This window comes from Bactrocera latifrons, unplaced genomic scaffold (assembly GCF_001853355.1).
Source record: "Bactrocera latifrons isolate USDA-ARS-PBARC rearing strain unplaced genomic scaffold, ASM185335v1 scaffold_830, whole genome shotgun sequence".
NCBI lineage: Eukaryota > Metazoa > Arthropoda > Insecta > Diptera > Tephritidae > Bactrocera > Bactrocera latifrons.
Window position 1 is genome coordinate 57,831 of NW_017537524.1, and position 13,749 is coordinate 71,579.

Sequence of the window (13,749 nt, forward strand, 5' to 3'; positions counted from 1 at the left end):
AGCTTTTTGTAACCCTTGTCTTATTTTGGTAGTGTAACACGTTTTTCCTCAGCCTGTTTTGACTTTCAAGTCTCCTTATTAAATAAAATGGCCATTTACCTTTTACTGAGTGCATTGTGTTATTATATTGTTGAGCCGTTTTTGTCCATTACTTGTACAGTGGCGTAGTGTACAGTAATAAACAAATGGGTGAAATCGGACTACTTCCCTTCTAACAAAAATTTAAATTCCATTTGATTCTTTCTAGAACAAAAATCTAGAAGTATGTAATTAGTTTAGTATAACAGTAATAATTCCTTTAAAATATGCCGCATTATGACTAAAAATTTTCGAAATTCTTGTATCCGGCCAATGCTTTCCTGACCCTAAAATAAAGATTTTCGAACTTGACTTACTGCTCGATATATTGGCCAGTATTTGAGTTGCATTATACTCTATCTTTCTGCCTAAAATAGATGAAATTGGATGAAAAATTGATCTCCATATAACTAATAGCCCGATTTTACTGCATGTGATTAGTGATTGTATGTAAGGTACCTTAATGAAACCCAAGAACCATTTTTTTAGTATGAGGCATGATAACAGCTAAAATAGGGTCGGTACTACTCCAACTTATAATGATTTTCAGTTTTCTAATCAAACTTATGTCGAATATGTCGGTCAGTGTATGCATTTTAATAGTAAATGCATATCATTTTACTTGGATTCCGATAATTTACACCTTAAGGTATTGCCTTGGCTTTGAGTCCTGCAAGTTGCAGGAGTACAAAATATTCGGTTGCTCTTAGAATAGAATATAATAGTATTATTTGAGGTAATGCACCGCGACCTAGGGTCTATTATGCCCTCTCCTATATCACATGACCTCAAAGAGCCCCAGCAGCCTGAACAGTTCCAGGAGTTTGCCGGGCGCTAGTGTGGTGATGTGATCCCTGCTGATGTAAGTGCTTAAGCCTTTTCCCACAGATTGCTGTGCAATCCAGGATTAGGTGTGCTGGTGTTTCCTGTTCCAGGTCGCAGAACCGGCAGTTAGCACAGGAGACCCTGCCCATATTGGACATTTTCCTGAGCTTACAGTGCCCTGTGTAGATTGCGAGGAGACGGAATTTTTCGCGGGGGAGGTGAATTAGCTCTTTGGAGAGACTGTACCCTCCTAGAAGCAGCTTGGCGTGGCGCATACTTGCTGCCTGCCGCCAGTGCCGTTCTCTCTCCACTCTCTCCTACGTGCGGAACAGCTTCTTAAGAGTGTGGGGTCCTACCGCTATGTATGGCTCTGGTCCCAACACCTTGAACGTTGCCGCAGGGCAGGTCAGTTTGTCGGTCAGAAGATTAGTGGTATCACCACTCTACCTCATCTCTCTTACTTCCATTCTATTGTCAACTCTACTGTCGTTGGCAAATATAGGATTAAATTGAAGTTAGCGAGAACGACAACTGTCGGCCTGCAGTCGTGCAGTTGTCAAAATAGGTCCGACCATAAGAACGTGTGCATTTTAATATTTGTCAGATGTCGTTTGCAGTCTGTCGTCTAATAGTATGTTTACTTATAGCAAGATTATCTCCATTAACGGGATTACCTCGATAATCCGTAATTAAGAAAAGAGATTTACCATACAAAATTTCTCTCTAGTTAATCCGAGATTAAAAATTAATCTCAGATTACACAACTAGATTAGCGGTGTTTTTCTTAATTTTATCGATAATTTTTGCGAAAAAGAGGGAAATGTTAAATGACAAAGTAAGCAAAAATGGCCGACAGCAAAGGGAAGATGTTAGTAAACTTATTTTTAATAAAATTATTATTTAAAATATATGTAAAATTTTTCAAGAAAAAGAGATCAAGGTGGAACAAAGAGCAAGTTGAACTTCTTTTATGCTTGTGGGAGGAAAAATTGCCACAGCTTCGTGGTATAAAACGTAATTCTCACGTTTTTAAGGATATGTCTGTAGAAATGGCCACAAAGGAGCATGTATATTCCGCTAATTAAATTCGTGTGAAAATACATCATTTGACAAATAAATACAGATAAGTTTATTTAATATGAATGTGCTTTTATTCATATAAAAGTTTTAGAAAAATTACAAAATATTTTACAGAGATGAGACGAAATCTATTAGTCCCTCTGGCGGCAGCCCTTCGACATTCGAATTCTAAACTAAAATAAATAGTATCCTCGGGAGCTATAAAAGCTTCAATTTGGAAACATTTGTGGAGGAGAACATAGGTTAGTAAAACCAAACAGGAGTTTGAAAAGTTTATATTTATTTTTATAATCTAATTTATTAAAGTTCACGAAGTGCTAGACTGTGCATCACTCCTTAACAGCTCTTTCATTACGCTGGATTCCCAGGAAGAAATGCCGTTTGTAGACGAGGACATACTTCAAATAATATTCAAAATGAATTTTTGGAGGAATTCCGGGCTTCAAATAGAAATATTAAGGCGGAAATTAAAGCAATTAAAGAGAATGGCAGGGAGGTCCTTCAAATTGAAAGAGAAAGAAATGCCATCCTCGAAAAATTCTTATAAGCATTTAAGCAAAGTATATAACAAGATATCTTTGAAAACCTGAGAATTACGTTGTACACCACGAAGCATATATGTATCTAGTCCAGGAGAAGATTTTTTTTATTTTATATTGTTATGTATGTATATAAATTTTAAGTTTTTATTAATTATTTTGTGTTTCTTATGAATTCTTTTCTTTTGTTAATGAATTAATATTGTTATATTGTGATATATTAATATGGAAAATGAATTGACTGTAAATGAAAAAATGAGCTGATAAAATAAAACACATAAACTTACGTAGAAATAGAGCTATAGATTTTCTGATGTTCTATGCATTAGGGTTGTCAGTTCCAGAAATGAATAATGGATCAGGTCGCTTTCGTGGGTGTGCGCCTGCGACAAGAACATTTTATTATTAATATCGTTGTCAATTGCTTTCCCTATCTTTTTAAACCTGGAGATTTAGATAAGTGGTAATTGAAAATATTGTCGTGATCCTCAGCGGCTTGGTTATAGGGATTGGGCTTCATTAGAAACGGAGCAAAGCGATCGGCGTTTCGCAAGAACTGCAATTGGGACATTAGTGTCTCAAAGTTTTTTCGCATTCTCTCTAAGCAGAGGGTTTTGCAAAATTCTTTTCAAGTCGGATTTTTCAAATATTTGGGAATCATTACTAGGTGCTCCAACATTAATGTACATAAATCTATATCTAAAAAAAATGTTTTTAGTATTTTCCAAAACATGTATTTTGTTAACATACCTGTAGTCTACGAGGGCTAGTAAATCCATTGAGTACCAACCTTTGTAGTTGAAATAGTCAACAGCATCAGATGCGGAGGCCCTCAATATGATATCCATCTGAAATAAATTGTATTTCCATGTTATGGGTAAAATATTTCAAATTCATAAATTTACCGACTGCGCCCTGACATTGGGGAAATCCAATTTTTCTAAATCCTTCAATACATTCCGTATTTTTTTCTTGCGTAAGAAATGACGTATGTCCCACACCGCTCTGCAAAAGTGTTTAAGAATAAAACATACAGACGCTTTGGAAACCCCGAATACTCTTCCAACTGTTCTGTACTCAGCAAAAGAACCAAGGGCATACAAAACGATAGCTATTATTTTTTCTAATGGAATACATTGCCTGTATGTAGTTTCACGTTTGCCAATGTTTGTTAGCTCATTACATACATTTTTGAATGATTCCCGACTCGTTCTGAAGCTCTGCTTGAAGAATTGGTCACTATTGAAAGCAACGTCGAGCTCCCAAAAATGACCGTGCCTTTCCTAAAATACAACATCAAGTGCGAATTTTATAAAATGATGTAATTGCTTACGTGTTTCCATAAAGGTTTTGGCCTATTGTTATTTATTACAAAAAGCAATAAGGAATTTTGCATTTTTATCTCAGTTAAGATTATTTCCGATCTAAGTTATCGTCTTTTCCGTATTTCTGCCAATTTCTTATTACTGGCAGCAATCTGCGTAATCAAGTATACAATCGCGTTCTTTCGTTTTTCTTCCATATCTTTAATTTGTATTATTTTTTCTTTTTTAGTTCACGAGTAAAAATATTGATTCACGAAACTTTACAATTTACCATGAAGAATACAAATACAACAAATTCCACAGTTGATAATCTCATTTGCTTATATAAATGGGTAGATTATTGAACAAGCTTATAACAAGATTAATTTCATATAAGCGTACTTTATCTTAGATGAATATAAAATGTATTGAATTTCAAATGCTGTTTCCGATTATTTTGCAATTTCTCGAGTAATAGTATCAGGATTTCAAGGATAAAAAGGATATGGTCGGATATATATATATATATAGAGGAGATTATCCTGATCAAGGATATATATGATTTTAGCCACAGGAAGCTTATTGTTTTCGAGATATTCGCGTTTAAAGTTAAAAAGTTGCAATATATTAATTACAAATTTTCGATATATAAAATTAATTTTGCTCTTATATTTTTCACTTTTATATCCACTAGCACTTCACTAATTCATTTGTACACATTTATTTTATTTAACATAGTGCAAAAATAGCTTTTAATATACATTAAAATTATTGTTGAATTAAGATTATTTAAGAATAACAAATGAATTACAAACTATTAATTAATCAGTGCTACCTTATCGACATCGTTTGTATAATAACTAACTGAAATAAAGTGAACAGATTATCAACAACCTATAAAAAAATAACCCTGATCGTCGACCACCGGGGTTTATCAGATTTTTTTCGCGTAGAACTACTTTTTACATGTAAAATAACTAAAAGAAATAAAGTAAACAGATTATACTCCAAATAAGAGAATAGAAAACATAAAATATAAAGAAATTATTTAAATTWAATAAAACAAATGTGTATTAAGGCTTGTATATAAATTTTATTGCCTCTAATAACTTTACAAAAGGATCTTCGTGTCTGTTGGCCACAGTTTTCCGCCAAATATACTCAACAATTAAATCCGCGAAGTTTTCGGGATTATGTGGTTGTCCCTCGCAAAAAACCTTTTAATTACACGCCACTGGGATTCTATACGCTGCGTATGTGTTACATCTACAGCCACAAATGGATTGACGGATCGCTACGATTTACTTTTCGGTGCTCATACCCGTGATTCGCCAAACCATCGTACGCCTTCCAGCAATCTGTGCTTATTATAGTTCCTGGCGCAACATGCTCTTAACCAGGGGTATGAGCACCTCCGCAKACCTAACATTTTCTGGGCATGCCTCCAGCCGCAGGTCGTCGCTCCTGAATAAAATGAGAAAAACATATAAGTAATTACCTAATATTGTATATTTTTAACCTTAACTTCATTAAATTTCCTCTTCCCGAATTTGCTTTCTTCAATTTGCATGTTTTTGCCAGGTCCAAACTACCGCTTCGCGACAGTAGTTACACCAGTCACAAATGGTAGCGCAAGATAATACAGGTTCCCTGACAATGCTGGTTTTCCTAACTACTTCGTGCGATCAGTGCGATGCGTAGCAAAACATTAGACAGAAAACTTGTGGCAAAGGTATTCTCACATTTTACAACCAGGTGCCCATGGATCGAGATATCGCCGAGCGTGTTCGGCAAGATCCTTTTCGGCACGTAAATGTACCGACGGTGCTACTTGCCATCACGGAGAGCACCGTCGGCAGTCTATGCACCCTGCAAGTCTTTCCTTTTGCAATGAGACCCTCCTCTTCGCAAAAAGAGGATCACCTTCAACACGCTCAATTTGTTCGTTCTACAAACACGAATAGTCGCTTGTTCTAGCAGATCTACATATGTATAATTGTAACGAAGTATTAGAAACATGATTTAAATATTATTTTCAATATTTAATTTATCACACCTGATGAATTATTTGCCATTTTCTTCAAAAATATTTGAATAATTTTAATAGAAATTATATTGAGTACGTCCACACAGCATATTTTCAAAATACGAAATAATTATAAAAATTACATAAAAAGGTACCGTTGCTTTTTAAAGTAGCAGTACTTATATCCGTTAGATCGCATTAATGTTAGAGTGGTTGTTATACCCTCTATTACATTGCTACTTCTTCGCGTAGAACTCCTTTTTGMGTGGGTGGCCTTCGGCAGTGCTTCAAAAAAATTACCCTTGTCGATTCAATACCGGGCGTATACATTTTTTTCTCCCCCGTAAAACTCATTTTTTCATTGGCGGCCTTCAGGCCGCTTACATTTTTTATATATTTTTTATTGTTTATCAACGATTATGTTTTCTGTATTTAGGGTCTAATAATTATTTCATTATATTTTTTTTTTTTTGTTTTAGTTTGTCAAATATGTTAGTATGGTAACACCGATTATTTGACAAATTTACAAACGATGTCGATTAGGTAACACTGATTATTTGACAGTTTATTCATTTGTTATTCTTAAATAATCATATTTCAACAATAATTTACATGTACATTAAAAGCTATTTTCGCACTATATAAAATAAATATGTGCCAATGAATAAGTGATGTGTTAGTGTATACAAAATTGAAAAATATAAGTGCAAAATTAATATATTCGTGATCTGGAGAATCTTCTCTATTCGACCGTACTCATCTTATTCCCGAAATCTTGAGACGGTGTACTAAAGCCGACCCAATTGTATGAAAAGGCTTGGAGAAGAAAAACACTAACTACAGGTAAATATTCAATTCAATTACAAAAACGCATTGCTATTGCTTTATATGCTCTTGGCTCCTCTGCAGAATACCGAACAATTGGAAACATGTTCGGTATTTGTAAAAGCACAGTCTGCTCCATTTTAATTGATTTCTGCCATGAAGTCTTTCGATGTTTGTGGCCTTTGTATTTGAAAAAATTTCCAATGAACGGAACTCAATTGCGGGAATATTCAAATGGCTTTGAGTCATTTGACAATGGAGTTTTTATATATTTTTAAGTTTTAGAGGATTGTCATATACAAGCTCGCCCAGCAGCAGAAGATGCTGTCAGTTAATGTTTCGGTAGTTTTATTGAACACTTGTTGAAACTACCCATTTTGTGTAAACCAACCTTTGGACAAAAAAAAAATTCAACTATGTGTTCTCGAAATACCGAAAAGTGGTGGAGAATGCTTTCGGTCATTTAAATTAAGGTTTAGACGGGAATTGTGCTGCTGCTGCAAGAATGTTTAAATGTTGAAATTCATGAAATTAATAGAAAGCGGATTGCAGCACAACAAATCGAAAACGAAACTCGGCAGTTGCCCCAGAACGTCTCGAACATTTGTGGAAATGTTAAGCCAAGTGCAGAGGAAATAAGACAAGTTATGCATCCAACTTTGAAATGTTTTTAAATCTCTACCAGAAACCGATCCATACTTATATATTTCATAATTGAATTCCTGTACAAAAAAAAACATATATTTCTATAATATAATATTATATATATATATTTATATTCATGTTCATGACGGTGAGGTGGACGGAAGGTAATTGGGCACGTAATGATGAGGATAAAGCAAATTGCTTTGCAAATCACTTAGAGAAGGTATTTCGACCCAATTGCCCAAAGAACAACTTTAAGCCGCCAACCTTGCTCAATACCGCAAACGAGTCGCATGTGTCTATTAGGACTTCTACTTCTGAAGTTACTAGAATAATATAAGAACTTAACCAAAAAAAATCCCCAAGACATGATAATATTACCGCAAAAATGCTAATTGAGTTACCAAATATTGCCGTAGAAGTGCTCTTTTTGCTCTTCAATTCAATTCTTAATCTCAGACACTATCATAATTCATGGGAAAAGTCGCAGATTATCTTGGTATACAAACTTGGGACAGACTTAACACAGCCGTCTTCATACAGATCAATCAGTCTTCTACCCTGTCTTTCTAAAATATTTGAAAAATTGTTACTATCAAAGATGAATCCTTTTCTCCACGAAAATAATATAATACCAACGCACCAATTTTGTGTAAAACATAGCTCGATTGAGCAAGTAATTGTGGAGTGCAGTAAAGCATAAAAATAGTAAAACCTCGGAATCCAGGGACTGTCAGTGAATCTTTACAAAATTTTGGAAATGTGTTTTTAATAGTATATAGAAAAATGTTTAAAAAAATTGGCCGATCTCGATTACAACAATTTTTAACAAAAATTTACTGAAAAATAAGAGGCGAAAGGGGAAAAATGTTTACAGTAAAGTTTTTAATTTTATATGTAATGAATTATGTTTGCAAAGTAACTTTAATGTTAATTTATTAGATTTTTGCAAAAATTAATGATTTACAACAAACATTTATCATAACTATATACATTATTGTTCGTTATTGACGTCGTCGACATTCTAAGCAAGCTGCAGTGCGGTTTAATCCACTTTTCCTGCACCCACAAGATGTTCCACATCCTGTTTTGCACGAGCAAAAAATAATTTTCAGTAAAGATTCTGGAGCTGGTCGCTGCAGCATTGTTTGCGGTACAATATTCCGCTAAATTTTCTATGAAATGTAGCAGCTAAAGCCACATGCAGTGGTGATACAAATGAACGAGACCTTACTGCGGATATAACCGCATGAGCTATTGAAGCGCATTTCGTTTCATAATGATTCATTAAGTTGGGTTTACCTTTTTGTCCTTTAGAATTATTTCTGATAAAAAAAATTATAGAGAGTTTGGTGTTGCCTCATGAACGTTGTTAAACATTTTATCACTAGCTGGATACATTTTATTATCAATATATTTGAAAATCTGCTCCATTGCTGCATCTACTATTTTTTAAACGAATCTAACAGTCCGCGTGATACTTATTCTTTTATCGACTTTGCGGCAATATTCACTTATCTCTTCACTTATCAAATTTAATATCGTTTCCTTGAAATCAGAAGTAGTTACGTAGCTAATTCGTTGTCTTGACGATTTGGATTTTCTTGTTTCCTTCATTTCATCCACTTCTTTTTTACATAATTTTTTTTTTTTTTTTTTTTTAATAAGAATTAATGCACCCTTTATTGATATATTTTTGTCTGCATACTGAATGCAGGTAGACAAATTCGCGAGTATTTAAATACTGAAAAAGTCCATTAGCTCTTTCCACAGAAGCAGCTTTCAGTGTTCATATTCCTCTAGTGACTTTTATAATATCTCCTAGTTCAGAAATTAATTCAGAACTACATCCGATATTGTCACGAATGAGGCAATCATTACTTATATCACCCCTATTCGATGGTTCACCCATTTTTATACGAATAATAAATACTTACTATTTATGCCACTATTTTCAAACTTTGTAAAACTCAGCAATGTTCAGTTATTAATTTTTATCACGCTCACTACCCAATAATATAATATTAATTGTAAATAAACAGTAATTAGAATTATTTTTTAAGTGCGAACTACAGCAGCTATGTACGTATTAAGCTTAGCACGTTGCCAAGTGTACCCGCATTAACAACACTCAACAGCTGCTGGGACTGCAGGTATAAAAATTAAGGTCGTGGAGGGGAATGTCCTCTCTATTCCGCTCCCCGACCTTCGTGTTTATACCTGCAGTCCCTTAAGAACTAAGATCAAGTTTGTAATAGCTCTTCTTTTTGAATATAATTTTAAACTACTATAAATCAAAGAAAACTCCAAAAAATTTATTATTATTTATAACAATAATTAAAAAATTGAGATCGGCCAATGTTTTTTTTAGCATTTTTCTATATACTATTAATAACAAATTTCCAAAGTCTTGTAAAGATTCATTGACAGTGCCTGGATTCCGAGGTACAAACCTTACGGCGCTCCACTATAAATAGAATTACTAACGAAATAAGAAAAGCATTTGAGCACAGAGAGTACTGTTCAGCTATATTTTTAAACGTGGATCAGGTGTGGCATGAAGGCCTTTGGTATAAAATTAAAAAAAAAAATACCCCTTAGAATTAAATAAAACATTGGAGTATTATTTAAATAACAAAGTGAAAGTGAGCCGTAGTAAATACAATATTTTAGCATCAAAAATATTATCGGAGTATTTAAGTTCTGTCGAAGAACAGAAGTGTAAGCATTTTACATTTTCGCTAAGACCAAAGGTGTGCCCGGCAGTAAAACTAAAAAAGATTTTAGTATCCCAAGAGAACGAAATAACATACATATCTTGGTATTCACCTAGATAGAAGTCTTACGTGGAGAAAAACATCTCTAGTAAAATAACTTGTATGAAGAAAGTAGCTACAAATCTATAGATCGAATAAAAATTAGATTGAATAAAAACTCTATACTCAGCCTATACAACAAGTTGCTTTTCTATAATGCGGTCATAAAGCCGATTTGGATGTGTGGCATTCAGCTGTGGGGTACGACCTGTGCAACTAATATAGCTATAATACAAAGGTTCTAATCCAAGATGCTTAGATCAATCACGTGTTCACCATGGTACATGCGCAATGAAAATATCCATAAAGACTTTGGAATCTCTGTGGTAAGGAAAGAAGTAGAAGACAGCAGAATTAAATATATATCTGAACTGCAAGATCACGCAAACCGTTTGGCTAATGCTTTGATACATTCCTGCGATCAAACACGCCCTAAAAGAAGATATGTATATGCCCACGTACCAAGGAGCAAAGTATCACCAAAACAGCTCAATCACTTGCCTGAGCCTGTCTAGTTTTTAAATGTATTTAAGATTTTATAACTTAGGGCTAGGCTTTTAAAACAAAAAGCATATTCAATAAATAAAAAAGATTAAAAAAAAAATCGCGAGAAATCAAAATGATACCTCACAGATATAAATCCCACGGTGGGTAAACTATTTCCCCGAATATAAAGTCGCATTACACGCCTTCTGTGAGTTCTCTGAGAAAGTATACTGTGCCAATATCTATGTGTGCACACAATGCGATACCGCGATCACAAGCCACTTATTAGTAGCAAAGGCTAGGGTTGCTCTTTTAAAAACGCTAATACCACCCACAACAAATTTTAAGTGACTAGATTACACTTAATCTCTTCACTAATCTAGCCCGTTCTTACTGCCATTGGACAGATGATAAAACAGATGTTTTTGCCATTCAAGAATTCACATCACTTAATAATTATTAAAAGAAAAAATTGTTATATACTATAGAATTTTGTAATAAAATATTACCGACTTGGTCGAGTTGAAGTTAAGGCAATTCAACTTCAGATCAACCAAACTCTTTTTCGGTATTGCGAACTTCAACTAAGTTCAGTTGAAGTATGATTGGCGTTGCCAACCTAAGAAAGGGAAATTCGACAGATAGTGAAACAGCTAAAATTTTTTAAACGACATATTGAAACAATTGAATTCAGTTGTCGCTCGCGAAAAGGTGAATAAACATTTAAATAAGTAAAAAATGGATATAAGTGTTGATCTATATTACAATGACGAAAATATTGGGGGCAAAATTGATGTGCTAAGTATACGGAAAAGCTTTCGTGATCGTTCAAATCCATTGGAGCTTCCAAATGCAAAGTAAGCCATAGTTTTTTCACAATTGAGTGGCTTTTTAATAATATTTGTTGCAKATTCATAAGTTATTTTCGATTAAATAAAGAAGCATTTTGTTTTTTACTGAATGAGATGAAGGAACATTTCCACAAACGTGTGCAAGGAACGGCCATACTTCCTATATTMAAATTATGCGCAAAAATGCAGTGGAAATGATTTTAACATTGGGTTGGCGCAACCTACGATATCTTTAGTAATTAAAGAGGTTCTAAATATAATTGAACAACGTATTTGTGCCCAATGGATTAAAATTGAAATGACTGAGGAGGAGCAAAACGCTTCAAAAGTTTCATTTTATTCAAAAAGTGGTTTCCCGGGAGTAGTTGGTTGCATCGACGGGACTCATGTTCGCATAATTTCACCAAGAAAAGAACGGCAACATCTTTATCTTAACAGAAAGGGCTACTACAGTTTAAACGTGATGGTTGTATGTATAAAATCTGAATTATATTAGAAACAAAATGGTTGAATTTCTTAAAATTTATAGCTTTGTGATTATAAAAGGTCTATTCGGTATGTGGATGCTAGGCATGCAGGCGCAAATCATGACTCTTTTGTTTTCAATGCTAGCGACACTTGGATTTTGGGTAAGACTTTATCACATTTATTGCTAAATAATTTTAGTAATGTAATTTCTTAGGCGACGCTGGCTATCCTCTGCACATATTTTTAATGCCGCCTTATCGCTTGGCGGAAGCTTCTTCACCCCAATACAGTACACTCAAAGGCCCGGAATATTGTAGAGCGGACAATTGGTGTACTCAAGAGTAGATTTCGATGTCTTTTATCTGTACGAGGTTTACATTACACTCCTGAAAAGGCTACGCAAATTGTGAATGCTTGTTGCGCATTGCACAATATTTGCCAACACTTTCAAGTGGAATCTCCGGAAGAAATAGCATCTACTTCCAATGCTACAATGACCAATGATGTTTTGGACATAGAAAGAGAAGAAGATACGGCTCGAATAATTCGCAATAATATTATGACTTCCCTCTAAATAATTAAAATATTAAATTTCATTTATTCTTTCTAATGTACTATTTATTCAAGCATATATTTCAATTTTATTTAACAATATCATATCACTTCATTATTTATTGTAAACTTAAACTATGGTGTAAAAATATAAAATATCACTTCATTCCAGAATAATAAAAAAAAATAAAAAAAATATTACTTCGTGTGTTAAATAACCAAAAAAAAAATTTAAATCATTGCGAAGATTTTAATTTAGCAATTTTGAGTCGCTGCACCTCAATTTTAAGTGCATGGAGTTCATGCGCCTCGTTTGCTTTCCTTTCGTATATCTCCATTTTCCTCTTTTTTTAAATCTAAAGCTTCTTTTTGGAGAGTATACGATTTATATATAGTTTTCTCTAACTGTCCAATTTTTTTTTGTAAATTTGCTGTTTCGTTTCAGCTTGGGTTGAAAGGAGTTGCAACCTTTCCGATTCCATGCAATTGTTCGCCCTCCTTAACTGAACTCTCCTGGAAGGAGTCGGGCGTTCCTGCACAACTGGGGTGGACAATGGCGAGCGTTCAAGGGGCACATCGGCGACAGTAGGAGGTATATTCTCCACACCAAATGCTGGCGCACTTGGTGCAACTGCTTCCCTTAATTGAATGAGCTGGGCCACGCTCTCCTCCACTGGGCTCAGCGACTGCTCTTGCGACGGTTCACCACCAGTCGCAAGGAAGTCATTCCTGTTGTTGGCAAGTTTTTTCTTTAAATTTGCCTTATAGTGAATCCACACCTAATAAAAAAATTATATATATATAACTCATAACCATAACTTACTCGTCCCCAGTTCTGCTTGGTGGCCCTAAACAATTTAACTGCAGTGCCACACTTTCCCACAATTCTTTGGTTTTGAATTTATTGTTTCCAAATTGTGGCTTTCCTCTTCCTACTTCTGGAAACTTCTCCATTAACTCCACCAATTTTTCAAATTGCTTCTTTGTTGTAACTTAATTTTTTCTAAAAATTTATATAAAATATTAATTAAAATTCATTTAATATTAATTTAACATTAATTAAAATAGTTATTTTACCCATTCTTCATTTTTCTTTAATATTTTTTTGTAGTTTACTGCACGAATGTTGAATTCCAACTGCTCTTAAGCAGTTGAAGTTTATTTATATACTAGTCAACCCAACTTGTACAGTGTTGAAAACCGCAATACCAAAAAAAGTTGAAGTTCGATCATACTTCAACCGCAATTTTTTTT

At 34.1% G+C, this 13,749-nt stretch overlaps 1 protein-coding gene across 1 annotated transcript; it reads left to right on the top strand.

Annotated features, from left to right (window-relative positions):
• Window positions 1-11,362: 11,362 nt before the first annotated feature.
• Window positions 11,363-12,333, top strand: LOC108977076. Its single transcript, XM_018946585.1, has 3 exons — window positions 11,363-11,481; window positions 12,022-12,104; window positions 12,158-12,333. The coding sequence occupies exons 1-3, from the start codon at window positions 11,363-11,365 to the stop codon at window positions 12,286-12,288; spliced, it is 333 nt and encodes a 110-aa protein (XP_018802130.1). The 3' UTR covers window positions 12,289-12,333.
• The last annotated feature ends 1,416 nt before the right edge of the window (window positions 12,334-13,749 follow it).

Bases quoted from the DNA above. Each gene is read 5' to 3' on its own strand.
- LOC108977076 (XM_018946585.1), top strand. From the start codon at position 11,363: ATGGATATAAGTGTTGATCTATATTACAATGACGAAAATATTGGGGGC. The intron at 11,482-12,021 runs GTAAGCCATAGT...TGATTATAAAAG, and splicing joins TTGGAGCTTCCAAATGCAAA to GTCTATTCGGTATGTGGATG. The intron at 12,105-12,157 runs GTAAGACTTTAT...GTAATTTCTTAG, and splicing joins TAGCGACACTTGGATTTTGG to GCGACGCTGGCTATCCTCTG.